General features: G+C 53.4%; 1 protein-coding gene across 1 annotated transcript in view; it reads right to left on the bottom strand.

Annotated features, from left to right (window-relative positions):
- PDXK (pyridoxal kinase) overlaps nucleotides 1-4,540 on the bottom strand; it is a 28,043-nt gene extending 23,503 nt beyond the window's left edge. The window contains exon 1 of the mRNA XM_054578798.1: nucleotides 4,325-4,540. Coding sequence (XP_054434773.1) covers nucleotides 4,325-4,408 — 84 coding nt within the window. The 5' untranslated portion in view covers nucleotides 4,409-4,540. The remainder of the gene's footprint in view (nucleotides 1-4,324) is intronic.
- Between the last annotated feature and the right edge of the window lie 19,294 nt (nucleotides 4,541-23,834).

The raw sequence follows: 23,834 nt of genomic DNA, 5'->3' as shown, positions 1-23,834 counted from the left end.
GTCTGAATCCAGGTTTCCCAGCCAGGGCCCGCTCCCTGCATGGACGATCAGGAAGGTCAGAGAATGAGGCTGATTTCTGCAGCCCCAAACTGAGCCGCCCCCTTAAGTGCCTTTCTATTTCAGTGACGCTGTATTTAAATGGGTTTAGAGCTCAGGCTACCTCCTCTGCCGCTGGTTACATTACTGTGTTCTTCCCAACTGTTAAAATGTACTATGGACTTGGAGCCCAGAAACGAATCCAAAAGCAGGGTCAAGGTTCTGTTCCCTTCTCTTTGGTACAACGTTGTTCTCCGCCTGCCTGGGCTGTGAGCGCTGGGCTTTGGGACCTGGCAAAAAGCAGCTTGGGGACCTTCGGCCCTGAAGGCCATACTCCACACCATGCTGAGCACAGAGCGCCTCGGGCCAGGCTCTGTCTAGGCGGTGCCCTGGGAGCCAGGCACCATCTGATCACCAAGAGGGCAGTCCTCACTGAGACAGGAAACAGTGTCCAGGCTGCTCCAGCCTGATCAGTAACCACGGGAACACAGTGAAGACCTTGGTTAGCGTTGACTGTGCTCTAACCAAGGTCTTTCGTGGGGCTGGCCACGTGTATTTCCAACAGTTCCAATTAAGAAGATAAATGACTGTGGAAGGCAGTGCCTATTCTTTCCACGTCCTGATAAATACGTAGCAGTAATTGCTTCCAGACCCCTTCCCATGAATCCTGGCTCCCGGTGCTTGACGCCGCTACCTTCTCTGAACATTCTCCCCACCTGATGTCAGACTTCATCCTTGAATATATTTAACAAACCTGCTGCACCTGCTGTGCAGCATGGTATTTCTGTCCTCCTGCCTATATAAGTACCCGCTCACCTTCCTCAAGTCAGACACTGTTCCAAGCTTCTTGGAGCTCCATTCACGGGCACGTCCTCAGTTGGGCCCAAATAAAAAACTCTGCTTAAATCTACCGAGGTTCAAGTCTTCTCTTTCTTGGCATCGCTTTGCAGAGAGAAAAGCTTGAAAGGCAGGACCAGGTTCCTGAGCTCAAACTCCAAGGCCAACACCAGGGGACACCAAATCAGTCCCCACAGGCAGCCCCTCCAGCCGCCACCACACACAGCCTCCAGTCGCGCTCTGAGTGGCATGAGGGCAAATCTGTGTGGCCCAGCCAGGGACTACCTTCTCCAGTCATTTCCAAATTCTCTTTCCACACTCGGCCATGGGAAAGAGCTGGACCTTGGAACCTCTAGCCGTAGGGCATCAGCATTAGGGGACACCTCTGTCCCATGGTGGCAAAGGCTGGTGCAAGTTCCATCAGCGGGCCAACCCCACTCATCTTCCCGCTTCTCCAGCGGTGCTCAGACGTGGGGGTGGGGAGCACCCTGTAGTACTAACAGATCATGCCAGAGAGCGAGGCCTGGGCCAAAGGCAGCCTGTGCGGGCCCCGGTCAAAGCAGCGCTGAGGGGGCAAATGGAGAAAGACCCCAGTGAACGACAAAATTTCTGGGAACTGTTCTTGTCATGAGCTGAACTATGTCCCCCAAAATCCGTATGTTGAAGTCCTGGTTCCCAGCATCACAGAATGGGACATTATTTAAAGAGGACGCCTTTACAGAGGTGACTGAGGTTAAACAAAGTCACTAGGGTGGGTCCTGATCCAACATGCCTGGTGTCATAAAAGAGATTAGGACACAGGCACACAGAACCACCCCCATGCGAGGACACAGGGAGAAAGCCCCATCTACACACCAAGGAAATAGGCCTCGGGGGAGACCTGCCCCATCCACCCCCTGATCTGACTTCCAGCCTCCAGGACTGGGGCAGAACAGACGTCGGCTGTCTGAGCCCCCCAGTCTGTGGTATTTGTCATGGTCACCCAAGCTAACACAGTCCTGTTTGAGATCCAACTGTAGCGGGGGGAGGGGGACATGCTTTGAGGACCACCTGGCTTTCTCCTTTTCCTCAGCTCCCTCCACCTCCCGCCCCGAAACTACCCCTTATTTCTATAATTAGGAGGAGGAAATAATCAGGGCAAAGGACACAGGGAAGGCAATATGGGCCCACCCACATCCCCTCCTGACAGGGGTTCCGGCTTCTGAGGGTGCCCCAGGCGTCCAGTCCTCCTGCACGGGGACAGGTGAACGAAGCACTCCAGGGTGCTGCTGGCCCACCTCGTTCCACAGCGGGCACCTCAGAGAAACGTGCGCACTCCCCATCTCCTCTGGTCCTAAAACAACCTGTGCAGCAGCATCACGCTCATTCCACACACGAGGCAACAGAGCACCGGTGGCTCAGTGCAGAAGGTGGCCTCTTCAAGGTCACTAACCCACTGAATGGCCCCCTGCTGTCCATGACCCCGCCCTGTCATGCTCCTCCTGGGCCTCACAAACCTTGAGGGGAACACGTGTGGGGCTGGGTTCAATAGCAGATAGAGGTGTCACCCCCCCATGACAGGAGGGAGGAGATGATACAACATGACCCTCACCACCCCCCAGCCTATGTCCCATAAACCCCAACACACGTGCCCACAAGTAAAGATGCTGGGCCCTGGGGAAACCCCAGGTAAAAGCTGCAGCTGTGTCCTTGAGAGGTACTTCTCCCAAGGAGGGGAGGAGGAGTCTGCAGACGGCACCTCCCTTGAGTAACTGGACAAGGATGTTTTTGGTACAGATGTCGAGGGTACATGCCTGGGAGTTCAGGAACAAAGGCCATCACACCAGGACCCTGGTGAGCAGAGGAAGGGAACTGTTTGTACTGGTGGACAGGGAGGAGGAACGGGGCAGAGGGCACAGGGAAGCCAGCAGGGAACTGCACACCCTCTGCCAAGGGCAGTCCCATGGCTCCCTGGCCAAGGCCAGGCCGGGGCCGCTCCTACCGTTGCGACAGCAAGCTGCAGCTGTTCCCAGAGCCCCCGGATTCCGCCATCCTGGGCTGCCCCTGCTCTGCTCCAGTGACCGGGCAGCTCCGCACACCACCACCCCAGTAGCCACACCCCAGTGGCCCCGAGCACACAATCTGCCTGTCTGCCATGCCTCCTCTCCCCTCCCCCAACAAGCGAGGAGTAAGCCGGTATTCCAGAGCAGGGGACGGGAATGGCCTCTGTGGGGCAGCCCCAGGTCAGCCCCCTGACTATCCCCCCAGGTCTGCCCTCTGCTGGCCAGAACAGGAGGGACAAGGACAAGACCTGTGGAGCTTCTCACACATCAGGGGTGGCTGGTCACTTTGAGCTTGAACCCTTGTTACCTCTCCACCTTCAAGTCTCTGCTCCACTATTTCCTCTTCAGGCTTTGGCCCTGGCAGTCTCAGGTCAGCCTTCAAATTCTACATCAAAGCTCTGGCCCTTTCTATGGTCTTTCTGCCCAGCCTGCACCCTGCGGGTGGCCCTTTATGTCCTGTGGGGTCCAGCCCTGGGACCTGCCACGCCTGCTCCTTGCTCAAATATCAACAGAATGGCGGGCAGTCCAGAAGAGTCCCCACCTTGCCAGGACCACCCAGCGCTCCTGCTGGGCCACAAAGCAAGAAGTGACTAGCACCGTGGTATTGACTCTTGCCCAGCACGACACCCCATGGGGTCTCCTCCTGCCCAACCAAGGGACACCCACCTCAGGGCTGCAACATGAGACAGTAAATGCTCAGCCAGCGAGCCAGGAGGAAAGAGGGGCCCCGTCACCAAGGACAGGCTGCGGAGGGCAGGAGGGAAGCCCATGAGGACGCCCGAGACAGAAACATGAACACATTTAGGAGCAGCTTTTAAAGCCAACCCCTACAAGGGCCTCAACTGGGCCGTGGGCTTTTCTTCTACAGAGCCAGCACCTGCAGGTAGACCATCACTGCCCCACCTCCCTCCGGCGACCACCTCCAGGAATGGTCAGCGGCAGGGTGGGGGCCCACTCTAGCCAGTGGGCTTCCCAATGTCCGCGAGCTTCCTTCTCTTCCTCCCTCCCAGCATCCTGACCCACAGTGGGCAAGAGCAGAATGCAGCGCCCAGCAGGTGAGCACTGTAAACACCTGCCCATCAGTCTCCTTCCTTCCGAAGCAGGGTCCCAGCCAAAGCATCCTCTCGCCGGCACAGAACCGCGCCTGCTGGAGCCGGGAAGCGGGAACGGGTGGCAAATGCCCGGTGGGCAAAGCTCGCACCGAGGTTTTATCCTACTCAGCGCTCCCGTCCTGGGACATCCGCAGCAGCCCACCAGGTGCTCCCAGCCCGCGTCGGGCTCTCCGCGCTCCAGACGGGCACCTGCGGCTACCTCGGTGGCCCAGCCAAGGTCACGCGGTCCGGCTGTAGCCACCCCGCCGCGGGTCGGCGCGGCGGTGCGCGGGGGCACCGCGCGTTACGTAAGCGTACCTGCAGCGGGAACGTGGCCGCCCGGTTGCCCACATAGCCGCGGACGACGTGGCTCTGGATGGAGAGCACCCGGCACTCCTCCATGCCGGCCTGCCGAGGCGGCGGGGGCCGTGCGCGTCAGCGTCTCCCTGCTCGCGGATCTCGGGCTCCGCTAGTGCCTGGGCTCCGCTCTGGTCCCGCTCGGCGCAGGCGCTCGGCTCGGACGACAGGCCGTCTCCTCGTGACCTCAGCGCCGCTGGGAACCCGCGGGGCCCGCGCTGCGCCAGGGCGGGGCGGGGGCGGGGCATCCGAGGAGACCACGCCCACTCCGCCCTCTTCCGGGACTGGGAAAATCGAATCCACATCCCACTCTGTTTCCCGCCGTTCCCTATTGCCACCCTCCCTCCAGGCCTCGGCGACCCACGCCACTTTGCGCTCCTGCCACGTGGGCGAGGAGAGCCACTCCTCGCCCCCCAAACGCTGGGTTTGCAGTTTCCATTTTACCCAGAAAGGGCACTGTCGCGGCGTTGATTCATTCGAGCCGTTGATTCATTCATTGACTCAGGCATCCGGACAGCTAGCTCTGCGCCCCGCCTCCGACCTCCGGCCTCACCCTCCGGGGGCCACGGGATCGTGAGCGGGTCTGTTAGGAACGGACGTGCCGGAAACGCACCAGCGCGGTGAGGCGAAAGAAGGGTGGAAAGGATGACCGCAGAATCTGACCGGGCCGGAAGTGACCGGGCTGCCCTCCCCACCGCCCTCGTCCCACTCCAGGGGCTAGAGGGCCGTCGAGACCCCCGCAGGTCCCGGAACCGGCGTCCGATCCCTAGCCGCCCCTCGGACCACCGCGCCGACCAGCCCGAGGACTCACGAGCCCCAGGTCCGCCCTGAGAACCAAGGACCCAGGCCCACCCCCCTCACCCGCCTGGGCGCACTCGCCTGTGGGATGCAGAGCTGACCTACGTGAGGCCAGCGGGCACCGAACCTCTACCAAGAGGCCTGGTGGGGACAGACACCGCAGCGCAAGGAGACACATGAGGACACTGAGGCACCCAGCCCCCACCCCCGGCCATGTAGTGAGCGGGATCTTTGCCTCAGGGTGCCCTGGCTGGACCATGTGGCCCGTGCCTGCCCCACCACCCATACCCTGTCTCCACCTTTAGAACCGGCCTTCCACGGGGCGGGGGCCCAGCCCCACCTTTACAACCCCCCCTTCCTACCCTTGCCACAGCTGAGGCGCTCTCGGGGGCTTCCTTTGCCTCCTCTCCCCACCTTCAGACCTCAAGACATGGTGATTTGGGTCCTTTATGATGACCGAAGGCAACACGTTTAGACCTCTCTAGCCTGCTAAGGAGACAATGCAGGGACCGGCAAGTGCCCGCCTGGGGAGGAAGCAGGGCAGTGCCATAGCTGTCCGGGTTTTGAAGAGAAAGTCAACAACTGCCGATTAATAACAGCTAGTATTTATTGAGCACTTACTGTGTGCTAAAGGCATGTTTCACATTGACACATTTAATTTTGTTGAAACCACATAGAAGCTTCATTTCTTTAACAGGATTTTTCTTTCCTTTTGATTCAGGCTGGCTTCTTCCAGCACCCTGACTACGCCCTTCATCATTAAGCCCTCAAGAAAATAAGGTTCTGATCAGTATTGAATAATCTTAGGAACAAAGCCTTGGGTCTGTGGACGGGGACTTTCAGTGAAACTGAAGATAACGTTTCAGCTGCGGGCCCAGGAAAGCAGGGAAACCACAAGAAGCAACACCCTGGCTGACACCAGGGCCAGCTGCCCTGGTCATCGTCCCGTACTCTGGCGCCAACCAATCAAACGGGACCACAGCCCTAACCACAGCCCCAGCTCCCTGAGTTACCATGATTAATGATTTCCCCCCTATACAACCCATCTCAGGAAGCCATCACGGAGCGAGGTCTTTGAGCAGTAGCCCTCCTGTGACTCCGGGCTGGGCCACTCCCTAAAAGTGATGAACCCTTCCTTTCTTGGCTGCAAGCTCCTGTTCAGGCCTTACTGGGCTCTGATGCCCACAGGCAGACAGACCTCTTCAGTCCTGTAGCGCCGTGGATGCAAAAGGGGCCACATACTAACCCTGACACACTCAGGGGAGGCCAGCACGGAGGCTCTACACACAGAGACTGAAAGTAACCACATGGAATGACTGATCTGAACACAAAAGTTCTTAACTAAAAGCAGGTCATGGTGGTAGTGGCCTAGGTCTGTAGCTTCTTTGACAAAAGTCCATCTTTATCTTAAGTGAGCCGGTGCATTGTCTTTTTGCGTCTAAGATGTAACATATCTTTGGATTGTCAGAATAATCTCCCTTTTTCCAGGCCCCTCAATGCACAATCTCCCCTTGATGTTGTCTTGTTGCCCAAGTACCACCTCCCTGTGCAGTAAATGCTCATTGTTAACTAGCCTGTCCCCACCAATGCAAAAGACATGTTTTTTCATGTTACTCTTTATCCAATCCCAGAGCTTTTCCCTCTTTGCTCTCTCCCGCTTCTGTAACCTCCCATCCATGGATTTCACATCACCCTCCTTACGCCTCCTCCTTTGGTTCTAGAGCATCAAACAAGCTGTAGGACTGCCCTCCTACAGAGCATTTGCTCAGTTCCTTAGGATTTTGCTTCCCAGCAATTGCCGGTATGGCTCAAATATACTCATACAAATTCTCTACAGGTTTGCACAACTTGGTTAAAAAGCAAAATTCAACCAAGTAAATTTGAAGATCTAATTGACTTTAACAAATAGTTCATGGATCAGGCTGCACCCCATCCAGTAACTAAAAGGGTGCTGGGAGAAGCTGTTCAAAATAGGATGTTAGCCCTGGCTGGTGCGGCTCAGTGGATTGAGTGCTGGACTGTAAACCAAAGGGTCGCTGGTTCAATTCCCAGTCAGGGCACGTGCCTGGGTTGCAGGCCAGATCCCCAGTAGGGGAACGTGAGAGGCAACCACACATTGATGTTTCTCTCCCTCTTTCTCCCTCCCTTCCCCTCTCTCTAAAAATAAATAAACCAAATCTTTTTTTAAAAATGGAAGATTATAGGCAGAAGAAGGATGGGACTAAGAAGTTAAAAGAGTGGGCTATTTCAGGCAAGGACACCTTCCCTTAAGAAAAGGTAAAGGGTTTGCAGGCAGATTACTTTACTAGTATTGATTAGTAATTTCCCGACTGATTGGTTTACAATTCCATGTGGCTTCTAGCATGAGTGACTTCATTTTGTTTTTTTCTTAACAATCTTCACAACCATTCTGTACGGTAGGAGTTAACGTCACAGCTAGTGACAGCGTTGCTGGGCCAGAGCCCCTGGAACTCACAGTGGCCAGCAGCCCAGCCGCTGCCCTTATTGCCCATCTCTTGTTCCTGCTCTGTGAGGTCAGCCTCCCTCCCTCTGTGTAGCTGATCTCGCCTCCTCCCAACCTTGACCTCCCACTGAGGCCCCTTCCTCTCCCCGGAGCAAACCTCATCCTCAGTCCCCACCCCATGAACCCCACTCTTTGATGGAGCACCCAGGGAGCGAACCCGAGGTCAAAGTCCTCAGAATGGCGTTTTGGTGGATTCACTTTCCCTTGGGCTTTTGGAGGTCTGTTCCTCATTCCCAGTGCCTGTGCTCCCCGAGCCGGTCACAGGAGAGTCACCTCGGGAACCTAGTAAAGTAGCCAGGACCCAGCCCTGTCTGGTTTCCCTGAGCCTGGCCCCCTCTACTCTCTCAGCTCTTCCAGTGCTTCTGAGACCACCCAAGTTTGAGGCGCTGCCTGGCAGCTGAGTTAATATGGTGTTTTTATGAGCACTGTCAATTGCCGGTAATTACTAGCCCAAGAACAAACCTCTTGATGAATCAGAGAGTGAAGACCTTTCAGTGTATTGGCCATCCAGGTGATGGGCGGCCTGCCTCACCTCTGCCTCAGGGTGAGGCGCAGAGCCCCGAAGGGCCCCTCTCACTCATTCCCTGGTTCCCTTAGGTGGCTAGGCAGCCTTTCCCGCGAGGGAGGGCTGCAGGGGCAGCCCTGGGCTGCGCAGGAAGACAGGGCACCCTGAAGGGTCCTTGGAGGGGAGGGCGGCTGGTGAGGCAAGTGGGTGGGGGCCAGCAGAGGACCCTTACTGTGGTTTCCACGAGAAGGGCCAGGCCAGGCAGGCACATGGGATGAATAATGGCTAGTCCAAGTAATTTGGCAGGCCCTGGGGCTTAGGGGCTGCCTCTAGCTGTCTGTTCCCCGTCCTGACGTCCTGACGTGGTTAAGGCCGAGGGTTAGTGCTTCGGGGGGGCGGGGGGGGCGGTAATGTGCCGGACAGAGGTGTGGGTTGCGGGGTGGCCTCCGGATTGGTGAGTCTGCACGTGGAAGGTGTATACTTGCTGCCTCTCAGAACTGGCTCGCCCTGGGCGGGGTGGCCTCTCCCAGCTAGTGAGGCCCCAGAGGCCAGAGCATCAGGAATACAAAAAAGAAGAAAAGGTAGTTCACACACCAGGGTGAGCTCTGGACTCTGGAGCCACACTGCCCAGGCTAGAGGCCAGCTCCTTCAATGCCGAGTCACCTCGGACGGACAAGTTAGGTTGGCTCTTGGACTCAGGGGTCCCACCTCTTCAAATGGAGAAATAATCACAGGATCTCCATTGATGGGATGTTACAGGGATCCAAGAGACGGGCCCACGCAGAGACTGAGAACAGGACCAGACACAAGCCAGTGGTCAGTCAAGTTGCTGTTTCATTGCTTCAGGTTCCCCCTGGTCCTAGTGTAATGGAAGCTGGGGGAAGAGTCCGCTTTCTCTCAAGACTGATAAGCTACCACTTTAAGAAGTGGCTCCATCCTTCCAGGAGTAGTTTTTTGGGTGTTCTGCAGTTCCAGCATGTCTTTCTTTCTTTTTCTTTTCTTTTCTTTTTTTTTCCTGAACATCTTAACAGGCAACAACTGAATTTGAAGCCTGGATTACATGTGTGTGTGTTGGTTTTTTTTAGAGTTTTATTAGAGAATTGTCTTTTTTCCTTTCTTTTTCAGAATAGCTAAGGTTTTTTTGAACCTTTAAAGCTCTTTGGTTCAGTGTCTTTGGAAACACTAGAGAATACCTCAGATTTTTCCTAAACTGTCTGAGTGCAATTTGACTCTTTTTTTTTTTTTTTTTTTTTTTTTTTTTTTTTGGAGTATGTTTATTTAAGCTGGGGATGGTGAAACAAGGAAGGGCTTAGGACAGAAGCAATGAGAGAGTTTAGGCGGGGCTGCTTTGGCTCACTGGAAAGGCAGAGAAAAGTGGGCCTTGGAGACAGGCTCAGGGGAGGGAGCCTGGGACAATCTGCCGTTGCCCATTGCTCCCGCGGTTGCAAGTCTCCCAGGGACCCTTAGAGTTTAGGAAATGCACACCTGAGAGGGAAGGAAGGCATGGCCATGCTCCAGGGAGGGAGAGTGCCTTGATTTGGTCTCTTAATCCTCAAAGAGGCTGGTCCGGTTTGAAGCTCGCCTTGCCATCTGGGGCAGTGAGTTGGCCTCAGGAGAGCCCCTCGTGACTCTCTGATCTTTCAGGCTCCACCCGAAATAGCTCCAGGCCATCTGGAGTTTTCTCCCCCGGGTTCATAAAAAGTGTGTCGTAAGTTTCAGCCTAAGATCATGAGGGGCTGTCACTGCTCACAGCTCTCCCCACACCCAGCCCCCCCCCCCCGCCCGCGGTCAAGGAATAAACTTGAACCTCACCCTTTTTTCCTAACCAGACTTTATTGGAAGTGCTTCCTCTCTCTCTCCTCAGTGATAATTTAATTAAGACAATGACATCGGAAAAGCCAATGATTGTGCTGCCTGTCACCTGCCAGACCCAATAAGCAGAAACAGGGATTGGATCTTTATGGGCGCTTTATTCAGATGGCTGGCGATCTGAGAGGACAGCAGGGTTGAACCCTAACAGACCACCTTCAATTCCATTTTCGACTGACTAAGGAGAAGAAAAGTGTAGGTAAGGGATTGGAATTCAGGGAAAAAGTTAATCAGATAAAAGCTGCAGCATTCTTTCATCTGTGCCCTGGGCGGTGGCCTTTATCTGTGTCCTGGGCAGTGGACCTCTCACCCTGGAGCACAGCAGCTCAGATACCACCTTGGTTGCTTGAAACCTCCTGAGGCGCAAAGGTGGAACTGCTTACGGTCTCCTGGAGTCAAGGAGGGTCATACCTTCGGTTCCTGAAACAACAGCTTTTTACATGCATTGACTACTAACCTCAATAGCTATTACCTGAATCTGAAATTTTTCCAACATTGGAGCCCCCCATTAAAAAAATTCAAAATCTGGTCCAACAGCTTAGAATTTTAGACCCTTAAGGGGCCTGGTAAGACAAATTGTTCACCAAGAAAGAAAAGAAGGAAAATGAGAAAATTCTCTTTTCTGCTGTGAGTTCCTCCCTCTTCTATGGGGCTCTTTGGCTTTTCCTCCCATCTGACTGGAAGCAAGTTTGCTGACCTAGATGATTTGGGATTAACTTCGTTGCCACAGTTGCTTTCCTCCTATGCAGAGCACTGACAGAGATTCTTAGCCTCATTTACTGTGCCTCTAGTTTGGGGAGAAACTCGAGCTGTAGAAAACTGGGAAAAGTGCCCTGGCTGGTGTGGCTCAGTGGACTGAGCGCCGGCAAACCAAAGGGTCGCTGGGTTGATTCCCAGTCAGGGCACGTGCCTGGGTTGCAGGCCAGGTCCCCAGTAGGGGGCACATGAGAGGGAACCACACATTGATCTTCCTTTCCCTCTTTCTCCCTCCCTTCCTCTCTAAAAATAAATAAATAAATAAAATTTAAAAAGAAAGAAAACTTGGAAAGGTTATAAACAGTGCAAAGAAAACAAAACCCTCATTGTCCAAATTCATTGTCTTGGGGTGTATAGTTTTCTGGTCTTCTTTCTATGTACATCTGTCTGGTTTTATGCAATACATGATAAATGCTCAAGAAACATATTGATGTTACAGTTTGTTAAAATTGAGATTGTAGTGTATTATGTATATACATAATATTTTTATACTTTCACATGACATCCGATATTTGTCAGTGGTTGTTCATGGCTACATTGTTTCTGTCACATGGAGTTACAAGACTCTCTAACTAATCCCCTCTTATTGGGTTGTTAGGTTGTTTCCAGCTTTCACTGTTGTAGATATTTTGTTGGTTATTTGATAGTCAATCATTGTGTGCATTTTTTATTACTTTCTTACTATAAACAATAAAGTGGAATGACAAGTGAAATAGTAGTATGCATCTTTAGATTCTTAATCTATATCCCAAATTATACCCCAGTAAAGTGTATAATCAACACTCCTGTTGGCAGCTGATGATAATTTTAGCATAGCTTCATCTATATTTTTAAAGAATTCTTGAAAACTGGCCAAGAGCCCTGGCCAGGTGGCTCAGTTGGTTGGAGCATTGTCCCATAGACCAACAAGTCTCAGGTTCAACTTCCGATCAGGGTACATACTCAAGTTGCGAGTTCAGTCCCTGGTTGGGGTATGTACGAGAAGGCAACCAATTGACGCCCTCTCCCTCTCTCTCTCTTTCTGTTCCCCCCCCCCCCCCGCTTCCTCTTTAAAAACAATGAAAATATGTCCTTGGCTGAGGATTAAAAAAGAAAAGAACAATGTGGGCTCTAAATACAAGTCGGTATTTTTTCTTGTGCTCCATCAGAGCCACAGGGCTCTGTTCCAACACGACAGGAAGAGCCGTGTCACCAGACTGGATGGAGCGCCTCCCGGAGGGAGCTCCCCTGGCAGTTGGTTCCACCTGAGACCCACCTGCAGAGACCTGCAGCCTGACTCCTGCCTTAGCTCTGGCAGCCCGTGCTTGCACGCAGCCCGCACATCCACGTAATTATCTCTTAATGTCAGATTACTAGCAGTGGGGTTTTTGGATTAAGAGGCGTGCACATTTCTGAGAATCTGGATACATAGTGCCAACTGCCCTTGTGTGAGTGCGTGCCAGGAAACGCCCCCCGGCCCTGCCTGAGAGCTATGGAGAAAAATGGATCTGAAGTGGGGCAGCCAGGGGGGGTTTCATGGGGCCGGGGCAGGGGGGCGGGCACAGACAGGACAAGGAGCCGGAAGGCAGGTTAACAGGAAATAGCAAACCAAGGCTCCCAGAGGTAATAGAATTTTTTTTTTTAAATCATAGAAAGAACACAAACACGTGGAACATAATTAAGGATCTGGTACACGTGTAGTCAGAGTCCCAGAGAGGAGAGAGGATGGGCTTGAAACAATATTTGAAGACGTGGTAGCTGGGAATCTTCCGAAAGATAGTAACCTACCAACGGAAGAACGCAGTGATCCCCAAGCGGGACAAATACAAAAAAATGATTTCTATGTTCATCCTAGAAAACCTGCTGCGTCCTCTCCAGCCCACCCATCCCCACAAAGGGCCTCCAGTGGCCTCCCGTGGACAGTGGCGCTCGGCTGGTTGCCCCAGCTCGGGGTGCTTTGGGTCTGCACCCACTTGGGATTGTTCAGGGGTTAGGGTGCTCCAGTGGCTTGCATTCCTGGTGGGACAGGCTTCCCACCCAGCAAAGTACAGGATGATCCCCCACAAAAAGGACTGGCACTTATTCAAGTGGGTGAAAACCTGCTGACAATGGCCCCAATCTAGACTGAAGGTGTTTGACACCAACCACGGCTGCGGACTGAGTGGTGTACCCCCCACATCTACATGCTGAGGACTTAACCCCCTGTATGGCAGCATTTGGACCAAGAAAGTAATGGGGTCCTGAGGGTGGGGCCCTTATCAATGGGATTAGTGTCCTTATATGAGGAGACACCGGAGTGAGGACGCAAAAACTCGGAAGAGAACTCTCACCAGATCCCTTAGGTGGAGGCAGACTCTGTCCTGCAGAGCCGCTCGGGGTCGCCACAGATGGGGAAATAAAATAAGTCATTCCAGACACTTCTCGGTCTGCCAGGGAAAGGGGGTGGCAATTCCCTTTACCGGAGAATGCCCCAAGTCCCCAAGTTCAATGGCTTTTATTGAGAGGGTTATCAGTGGGGGCTAGGAGTAGGAATGTACATGTAATCTCATTACATCAGTTCGTTAATGTTTGCAGAGTGTAGGTGGTGTATGAGGGAGACAAAGGACAGGAACACACCGATTTGCATGGGTCTGAGATGAGTAAACGTAAGAGCGCCAAGTGGTTTATGGTCAGGGTCTGTGAATAATGAAAATTTCCTTCCCAGCGGGAGCAGGTTATCATAGCTTTGAGAGAAAAACAAAGTATGCTTCAAGGAATTTACTTCTAGGCCTGATTTCCGCTGGGAACCACCCGATCCAGTTTAGGGCTGTACCTGCCTCTAGTATTATTTTAAGCCTGAGCCAGGCGGGCAGAGCAGAGCAGCTAAGAGGTAAGGAGACGGCCTTCAGGCAGAATGAGGACTCCAGCCATATCAAAGCTGAGGGATGAGGGTCTTTTGCCCCCTCTCTGTGCCCCCCAAGTCCTTCCCTGATGGCCCCTATGCGACTGTGACTGTCTTGGGTCGCCCCTGCCACTGAGGGGTCTTACCCATCATTGACTAACCAGCCATCCCCTGGGGCCAAGCAGGGCGATGTGAGGGAGGCAGGGGTCGCAGGTTTTGTCTCCTTAATGGCCTATTTTCCCAAGGCCCCTTTGCAGCCTTGAAGTCCTCTCACCTGTTGGCGAAGCTACAGTTCCTGACACCAGATGGGACAGTTCCCAACAGACCCCGACAACCGTGTTGGCACCCAGATCTCAGACTTGCAGCCTCGAAAGCTACGAGAAGTAAATGTCTGTGGTCTGAGCGGCCCTGCCTGTGGCTATGTTACAGCTGCCTGAGCTGACTAATACAAGCACAAAGCCATTTTTGCATGGCTTTAATATCATTTCCCAGGACTTCAAACCATGCAAATTGACAGAAGATTCTACTTTGATTGCTTTGACCTTTACCTAGAGCTCCCCAGCCTTTCATAAACTCACATTTCCAATGGCTGTGCCTGATGAGCTCTGAGTGGTTCATCTGGTGCATTGCTGGTTTTCTAACTGTTGGGATGACTCTACTCGTCAGCCCAAGCACGGCCCCTTGCCTGGGCCTTTACATGCTGAAATTCAGCTGAATGTTATTATAACTGTATTTCTCCTATTTCTCCTTTATTTTATAGTCAGGACATTATATGAACTTTATTTTTAAAGAATCACTGGCCTGACTTTATTTTTAAACTTTTATTTATTCATTGATTTTAGAGAGAGAGGAAGGGAGAGAGAGAAACATTGTATTTGTTGTTCCACCTGGTTATGCATTCATTGGTTGATTCCCCTGTGTGTCTGGACTGGGGATTAAGCCTGCAAACTTGGTATACCGGGATGGCACTAAGAAACAGGCTACCCAGCCAGGGCCTGTATATTGACTTTTTAAACCTTGAATGTAGCAGATTGTTTATCCATTTCATTTCAGGAAGGAGGTGCTCTGTTTGTTGTTACAAAAGGGGGCCTTGAATGTGCAGGAGGCAATGTTTTGTTCAGGAATAACATTCTCCCCACCAGACACAGCCTGAAGACCTAGGTTCCTGAGAAGCTCACCTTTGAATTCAGCTCCCTCCCAGTGCATTCCAACCGTTTGGATGCATGTCAGCACACCTTTGTGAAAGGGAGTGTAGACTGGGGGTGATTCCCATGACCTGGGTTCAGAACTGGCCCCACCTCTTACTAATTTATATGAGCTTTCTATGCCTCGGTTTCCTCATTTTTAAAAGTGGAGTGTGTTAATTTTCTAGAGTGGTGGTAACAAAATAACAACCTGGGTGGCTTAAACCAGGGGCCCCCAACCCCCAGGCCGTAGCCGGTACCTGTCCACAGCCTGTTAGGAACTGGGCCCATAAGCAAAGCTCACCTGAGCTCCGCCTCCTGAGCCCTCAACCTAGCAGGTCCCTGGTGCCAAAAAGGTTGGGGACCACTGGCTTAACCAACAGATTTATTCTCTCTCAATTCCAGAGGCCAGGAGTCCGATTCTGTGGGCGGACTATGAGGGAGAATGTTCTCCATCTTCTCCCCCACCTTCTGGTGCTTGCTGGCCATCTTTGGGTTCCTTGGCTTGTAGAAGCATCACCCCAATCTCTGCCTTTATATTTACAGGGTGTTCTCCCTGTGTCCTCTCTGTGTCCAAACTTCCCCTTTTTATAAGGACACCAGTCATATCGGATTAGACCCACCTGAGTGAACCTCTTCTCAACTCGATCATCTGTAAAGACCCTTTTTCCAAATAAAGGCACATCCACAGGTCCTGGGGCTTCGGGCTGCAGCATGATTTTGGGGACACAATTCAATGCATGGCAATGGGGTTAACAATATGGGGAACAAAGAGGGGTGATGTGAGCCCTGGAAGCATACTCGTGTTAGTTTCATAGACTCACTGTGCACACAGAAGTCGATGCATTGCACCTCTGCATACGAACGTAGTTCACGAAATCTGGAGGCACATGGATCCCCGCTCAGCCAGGAAGTGCCCACCGAGCTCACGGGACAGCCCGCAAATGTTTAGAGCACCTGCCATGTGGCTCTGAGAGTTCAGAGCTGGCGTCTGCGTGAATGAGGTATGTAAGGAGCACAGCGTGTTTGGGGGCGGATGAGTTGGGTAGTTAAAACAGGGTCGCTGAGGCTGGGATTGAGGGATGGGAGTCCAATTGTTCTGAAGGCGAAACACGGGGGCTTCGGCCAATGCCTTAAAAAAAAAAATCGTCTCAATGAAAAGAAACTGAGTGTGAATTTAGGGAAAGAAATTTTGTTTTGGCCTGGTGACATGCCTGAGCGGAGCTCCAAGAAACCTTGGAACAGTGTCCGACTTGAGGAAGGTGAGCGGGTGCTTATATAGGGAGGACAGAGAAAAACCGCTGTGCACAGCAGGTGCAGGGAATTTGTTACCTCCATTCAAGGGTGAAGTCTGGCATCAGGTGGAAAGAATATTCAGAGAATATTCTTTGGGGTATCAAGCACCTGGAGCTGGGAGTCCTGGAATAATTGCTTCCAGAAGCTATTTTGAAACTTTTATCAGGATTTAGAAAGAACCAGCCCTGTCTTCCACTTAACTGAACTCTTGGAAACATACTCTGCCAGCCCCGCAGGAAGGCCTCGGTTAGGAACTGATTGTTTCCTGGTTCCTCATCCAGTTGGATAGGCTTAGACATCCTTTCCTTTCTCAGTCACATCACCTCATTCCCCGTTCTTTGCAGCATTTTTATTGGCAGATTTTAGCACATAATCATGCATCGGTCATTTAAGGGAAAGTTGCCAGCTCAACGGTGTTCAAACAAGTGGTGCTGCCAGGATTGCTTGTGGGGAAGAAAAGACGATGTCTCTTCTCTCCAGAAAGTCACTTCCTGGGGGAACCTGTGTGTGTCAGAGCCCACTGCCATTTCCGGGTCACTGGGGTCAGTGTGGCCTCTGCAAGTTGTGACAGCGATCAATGGCACCCAGGAGAAAGAAGGTGCCTATAAAACGGGGCTCAAACTCAGGAGCTGCCAGGGGAGTACATTTTCAACTTTTAATCTCAAAACCCTAGGCTGAGCAATAATGATAGGGTTTAAAGATTGACGAACCAGAGCCTGAGTCACCAGGCAGTGACTAATGCTAGGAAGAAATGCAGACATTTTTAGAGTGAGATCAGCAAGGCCGGGGGGGGGGGGTCCCCTGAACAGAAGGCATGTCAGAGCCCTCTGCAAACACAGAGGTGGGGCCTCAACCACAATGCAGGTGCCGGGGACTCAATTCCCCGGCTCCTGCTGGAGGCGCCCGGCTCCAGTGTGTCCCGTTCCATAAAAGGGAAATGCACCATCGTCACCCACAGGGAAGGGGGCACATAGACTTCTCTGGAATAAATGAGCGCCTCATGCCCTCTCGTGCCCCACTGTCAGGACTGAGAGCAAGGACCTGCCTTGGCCCCTCCCTGAAGCCCCAGGCCCCTGGCGCCCGGATGGTCCTCATGGCCCCCAGAGGCGCCCCTCTTCTGGGGGGTGTTCCCAGGGGAAGGTCAGAGGGCACTGCAGTGCGATGGCTTCGAGCGGGCCCCCTAGAAGCCCCCACCTAACACTTCTTTCACTGCCACTCCGGCCTGTCCTCTGTTCCTCGGCCAGGCCGGGCAGCTGGAGGCCAGCTGGAGGGCCAGCCTGATCCCTCGGTGGAGTGAGGACAAGGTCTGCATGCTGCCTGGCTCCCAGCTCTTCTTGGAAGGAAGGAAAGGGCGGCCTAGGACATGACGTGCCTAGAAAACTGGGCGGAGTGCAGCGGTCACATCACCCCTTGGGAGTCCCCTGTCTTCCTTTTTCATTATCCAGGACCTCCCGGTTCAACCAGAAACCTCCCTCCACCTCCCAATGCCCCCTCCCTCCTCACCCCTCCCTGCTCTGCCCAGCTGAGCTCAGACCTCTGGCCAGTCCTCCAGCCTCTCCTACGTCCTACCCGTCCTTTGCCTGATGCTTTGCCAACCATCAACCTCAGCTCGGCCCGCCTGCGGCTTGTCCTTTGGAGATCCTTGAAGTGCCCCCAGGACAAAGTCCAAACCCTCCTCAGGGTCCTCACAGTCCTCCCTGGCCTGGCCCCACTGTGGCGCCTTTGGCTATAAGGTGCCCACTGGTCTTCTGGGCAAATCTCCTCCAACCTTTGGATGCAGAGCCACCATGGCCTCGGGGCATGGAGCACTGGTCCTAAGTGACATGTGACATGTGCCTTTGGCATAAAACACGTATTGGGTTTTGCAAACTCACTACAAAAAGAGTCTGTGAAATATCTCAGTAATTTTTTAGATTGATTATATGTTGAAATGGTAATTTGGGGGTATTTGGGGATAAATGAAATGTATTATTAAAAAGGATTTCACCCATTTTCTTCCTTTTGTAATCCTCGCCCGAGGATGTTTTTACTGATTTGAGAGAGAGAGAGGAAGGGGGAGAGAGAGAAACAAGCTTCAACCGGGGATTGAACTCACAGCCCAGGCATGTGCCCTGACCGGGAATTGAACTCAAAACCTTTTTGTGTACAAGACAGCATTCCTACCAACTGAGTCACCGGACCAGGGCTGTTGTTTCCCTTTTCAAATGTGGCTACTGGACAATTGATTGAAAGGGAAAGTTGGTGACTGGGGTTGATTTTCTGCTGCACCAGCCCTGGTTATTTAGTTTCTCTCTCTCTCAGTGCTTCTCATAGGAATCCGAGCAGACCCTGTGGACTTTCACACCCGTGGCCCAGTGCCTGGGACTTCACTGCAAATGTAGCCAAGGGGAGAGCAGTCGGTTGGCCCTTCTCCAGAGAGTGGGCGTGGGGCCGGGAGCGGGGGTGGGGGGCGGTTCGCCTATCCCGGCTGCGGGTTGGGGGGTTGGGGGGGCCTGGTGCTCAGGAGGCAGTAGTGCAGTCTCCCACCTCTGCGTCCCCCAGCCCCCGGCCGCTAGGGAATGTTCAGATCTGTGGTGAGCCTGCTTCCCGCGGGGCTGGCAGGCTCAGAAAACAGATGGAAGCGCAGTCGTTTTCGGCATTCATGATGTTTGCAAACAAAACTTTGACTTGGCTTAAGTTTCACTTACAGAAAAGTGATATTCAGTCAGAGTACTGGTAAAATAACAAAGTTTATTCCAGGGTTCTGTCCCCTCACTGCACAAGCCCAGCACACGTCTGCTGCCTGACTGCTGACCCCAGAATTTATGGGCCCCGGGGGTCCTCAGTAAACCCACAGGTCAGAGGCCTCTTGGGGAGATGGTGCCTGTTGGGACCCACGTCCCCACAGTGCCCGGCTCAGCTCCTGGACAGGAGAGGACTGGCTGTCTCGGGTTATTTTCCTGAAGACACTGGACCAGCTGGTCGCTGTGCTGGACTGTGCTGTCCAGGGCCCAGGTCTCAAGGCAAACAAGCCTGCGCTCCAGGGGGTCCTGCTGCTGGGAGGCAGGAACTGCCCTTCCCAGGGTCAAGTTGAAAAAAGCCCCTCCCTGCCCCAGCTTCCTGAGAAAGCCGCAAAGCTGAGGCTGGAGCACTCATGGCAACCAGCCCACGTCTCTGACGCAGGGCCTGGCTCAGCACGGCCAGGGGCCAGAATGCCAGTTCTCCTGTATGGGGTCCCTGTGACCAAATGGAAAGGTCACGACCCCTGCCGGACCATCCCCAGGACACTCACAACCCACCTGTGGGCTGTAGGGTCCAGGTTAGACACTCTTCCCAAATGCATTGTCATGAGACAACATAAGGGAGGTCCTAGAATGAGAGAAACTTTAGTCACAATAAGCAAGTGCATTGTGTAATCCTTGGTTACTTTCTGGTTAAGAAAAGTGGAGACAATCAGGGGAAATCTGAGCGTGAAGCTGTGGAGGGGGTGTTAGGTTTGGTGCGACTACAATTATGACAGGATACTAAGAAGCTGGGGAAATTCTGGGGCAGGTGGAATGGGGAAACAAGACAAGAAAATTAAACAAGGCCAAACAGCTGGGGCGACTTAGAGCCGGCCGGTGAATCGCAAGAACTTACCTCCCCTAACAGAGGACGCCTGAGAGTGTGAATTGTTCCTGCCTCTCCTCCCTAATCAAAGAATACAGAGCTTAAATCTTCCTGGCCTGGGAAATAGAGAATGGAGACCCAGGTAATGCCATTTGTGCCAGCTAAGCCCAAGGACAGATGAAGTCGGGAACAAATCATACAAACTCCATTAAGAGCCAGACAGACCCTTGCCCTGGCTGGTATGGCTCGGTGGATTGAGTGCCGGCCTGCAAACCGAAAGGTCGCCGGTTCAATTCCCAGTCTAGGGTACATGCCTGGGTCGCAGGCCAAGTCCCCGGTGGGGGGTGCACAAGAGGAAACCACACATTGATGTTTCTCTCCCTTTCTTTCTCCCTCCCTTTCCCTCTCTCTAAAAATAAATAAATAAAACCTTAAAAATAAAAAAAGAGCCAGGCAGACCCAAGATAAAAGTAAAACAGTGTAGTAGACCAGAGAATACTCCCCCTGCCCCCTCCATGCACTCGTCTTAACACAACGGCATGTTGAAAATGTACTCGGAAAGCTGATGGATATTCTGCTGAAACCCTCCCCTACGATTCTCGCCTGCAGAAAAAGATAGAAAGCCCTCAGGACAAAGACTCAGCGCGAGCTCACTCTAGAGCACACGCATGCCCCTTCTCGGGCATGAACTTTTTATTTCCTCCTCAACTCTAAGGGTCCCACGGGGACTTGCAGCCAGGGGAGCAGTGGGCAGCGGCAGCTCGACCCTGCCTTACCCTGTGATCCTGTCCCCAGGGCCCCCTTTCCTCCGACTTCCTGGGGAGCTAACAGCAGCCCCGCCTTGGTTCACTCCTTTCTGATAACCGTTCTAGGGAGCCTCTCGGGAGCACTGCTTCCGCTCGCGTGCTCTGCTTCGGCTCACTCCTGCTGCTGCTTCTACCCTTGGTCCTTCCTTTGTTTCACTGTCCCCGGCCTTCATAAGAATACTCTGAGTCCCCTGGACTCCTGTTGTGAAACTTTTCCTACACGAAGTCAAGAACCCACACGCTCCAGCTGGCCCGAGGCAGGCCCGCTGAGGGCCAGGCCCCTGTCCGGTGACACACTGGCGTGCTTATAGAGGCCGCTCTTTGGCGATGTTGGTTGGAGCGTTTGGGAAAAAATGTCATGTCCGTAACTGGCTCTGAGACAGTTCAGTCAAGAAGAATATGTAAACCAGACACACAGCCCCAGTCCACTCGAGGTGACGGTTTGTGGGTGTTTGTGTGCAGCGTGTTCTGCTCTCATGTATGTGCAAGAAAGTTAAAGGCTGCGGCCGACGGGTCTGGCAGGGGTCTCTCTGGCTTGGACCTCCAGGATGTCCGAGAAAGGAAACCCCCTTTGGTTTTGTGGTTTTTCAGCTGGAGTGAATTTGATGTGGCAAATACTTCCTGAGGGCCGTTCTGCGTGGAGGGCCTCTGCAAAAGGCTGCGGGTCTTCGGACCAGCGTGTGTGAGTTGCTGAAATGTGGGTGCTGATTCAGCGGCTGTGGGGGAAGGCGGGGGCGCTGAGATTCTGCATCCCTGACCAGCTCCGGAGGTGCCCTGCTGCTCGCCAGGGTCCAAACGTGGAGAAGCAAATCCGCAGCCTGGTGTGGCCGGGGTTGGTGGAATAGGTAGGGGTAGGTCAGAACCTGGGCTTTGCAGACCCGGGGAGCTGCACTCAAACTCCTGCTCAGGCACCTATGGGCTGTGAGGTCTGGGTAAGGGCCTGGCTTTTCCAAGCCTTGTTTCCTCAGCCGGCGACAGGGACTCATCATATTTCCCTTCTAGGGAGCTGTAGGGCCATCTGCAAATTGCAGAGTCTGGAGGAAGAGAAAGCCCCCCTGGGAGAAGCTCTGTCACCTCCGAGGGACTGGAGAGACACAGGCTTTTGCTCCGAGCCACAGAGTCCCCCTCGGTCTGAGTTTTGGAAGGTGCGTCTCCCGTGGCACCTACACCGCCCCGCACCAGCCTTGGAGCCCTGCCTGCTTGCACTCCCTCCGCAGCTGTGGGAGCTTGAAGGCAAATGCTTCTCTTCAGCTGCTGGTCTATGTGGAACAGCTCTCCCACCCCAGGGAGGAGGGGCGGTGGGAACTGCCGCTTGGCTGCTGAGCCCACTGAAGCAGCTCTGCAAGGGAGGACTGTGGGCGCGTGGGTGCAGCCTGGCTCCAGCGTCACAGCCTCTCCCTGGTCTTACTCAGCTTCTGCAGATTTAATGGGATAAAAGACGCTTGGTTTGTTGTAGCCTTTTGATCAATCTCAAGAGACTCTGAATGATTGTCTTTGCTAATTCTGACCAGCCTATCGGATGTCTTCCCTGGGGACATTTGGGTTCCCTGATCTCCTCACACTGCCACCTGGTGGTGCCTGTGGTTCCTACTGTTCGCAATACTCGCCAGACACCCACAGGGCTCACATTTTAACCTCTTCTGGTGCCTGCCTTCTTGGAAACAAACAGCCCTTGCCAGCAGTCAGATAACTGCTGGCAACATAAGAAATTAAGAAAACAACATAAGCCCTGGCCGGGTAGCACAACTAGTTGGAGCATCGTCCTGATACCCCAAAGTTGTGGGTTTGATCCTCAGTCAAGGCACGTGCAAGAATCAACCAGTGAATGCATCAGTGAGGGGAATAATGAAGTTTCTCTCTCTCCTTTCCTCTCTCTCTCTAAAACCAATCAATACAAAACTTTTTTTTAAAAGAAAAACAATTAAAATATGGATTCAACTTCATATCCTTCCCAACACCTAATAAAACTAGCAACTGCTTTTTGATTGTCTAGATACTTCTTTGTGCTTAAAGTTCAGTAAAAACTTATATAAGGAGACCATGTTTGTAAAGTCTGATAGCAATCGGTACAAAACTATCCATCCCTACCGGGGTGTGAGGCTGCGGGTGTCCCTTAATAGGACAGAGCCCCAGCCCAATGCATCCCCGTCTTTTCCCATCTGGAGCTCCTGTCCCCTGCTGACAAGCACTTTTATCTGCTTGTCGTTCCACCCGGTCAGGCACGGCTTTTGTCTGCCAACCGCTGTGTCTGCAGCACGTCCCCCAGGACAAGGCCTGCACAGCGGGTGTGCAGCATTTGCGGAGTGGCGTAGAGGACACGTCGTCAGTGTCCATAGGGAGAAGTAGCTATTGGTGACCTGTCTCTTCAGGAGGGTGGCTCCTGTCACCCGCAAAGCTGTTCTCTGCTGAGCACCAATCTGAGCACACGTGGGAAGAGGGGAGACAGCTGGGTGCCGTGAGGGCTGGCAAGAGCTGGAGGCTGTGCGTCCAGGACCAGGTTTGGGGTGGCGGGAGAGCGGAACCAGCTGATGGCCCACGGCTCACAATTGCAGGTGTGGAGATGGCGAAAAATCCCGGTGACGGTCACCCTGAAAAATGCCATTTCAAGTGTGACCATAGGCCTTAGTGTGGAGGGAGGGCAATGTAACCTCTGCCGTAACTCTGCTCCTCGATGCCTGCAGTGTCCCAGGGGGAGGGTCCTGGTTGGGACCCTGTGCTCCTACTTGGGAGGAAGGGATAGAGAACAAGAACCAGGCCCTTGTGGGACTTTGCACTCACCCCGGGGACTGTCACGATGCCCGTAGGCGTGGAATGTGACCCTCAGTTGATGCTGGAGCTACACGTGAGATTGAAACCTAAGTGCCCCTTGCTGGAGGGACGGATGGACACAGGTGCATGCAAGTGACACAGGACAAATGGATGCGGGATCTTTGTTCCGCTGTGCCCTCAACACCTGGTGGCGGGCATGCCTCTGGGACAAGCTGGGGAGTCCATCCAGGACGCTGGCACCTCTGCTTGTCCTCACAGGCCTAGGCCTGGCAGCGAGTGTCTGCTTCCCCCACCCTGGGACGCTGCCCCAGCACCCCTGGCTGGCCGTGCGGAGCGGGCACACGAGAGCAAGGCTGGTGCCTGGACAGTCTGTTTCAGACCCTGACGACAGTCGCCAGCCAGCACGACCCCCCGCGCCCGCTGCACTGTAACGGCTCCCAAGGTGTGTTTACACACTCTGACAGTCAACGTCCAATACGAATCTGAGGGCAAAGACAGGTTTTTCTTTATTGAGCT

The sequence above is a fragment of the Pteronotus mesoamericanus genome, unplaced genomic scaffold (assembly GCF_021234165.1).
Source record: "Pteronotus mesoamericanus isolate MK-2021 breed Mesoamerican mustached bat unplaced genomic scaffold, CSHL_Meso_final contig_116, whole genome shotgun sequence".
In the NCBI taxonomy this organism is placed as follows: domain Eukaryota; kingdom Metazoa; phylum Chordata; class Mammalia; order Chiroptera; family Mormoopidae; genus Pteronotus; species Pteronotus mesoamericanus.
Note: the sequence above shows the minus strand (reverse complement) of the source record. Positions and strands in the feature narration are given on the sequence as shown.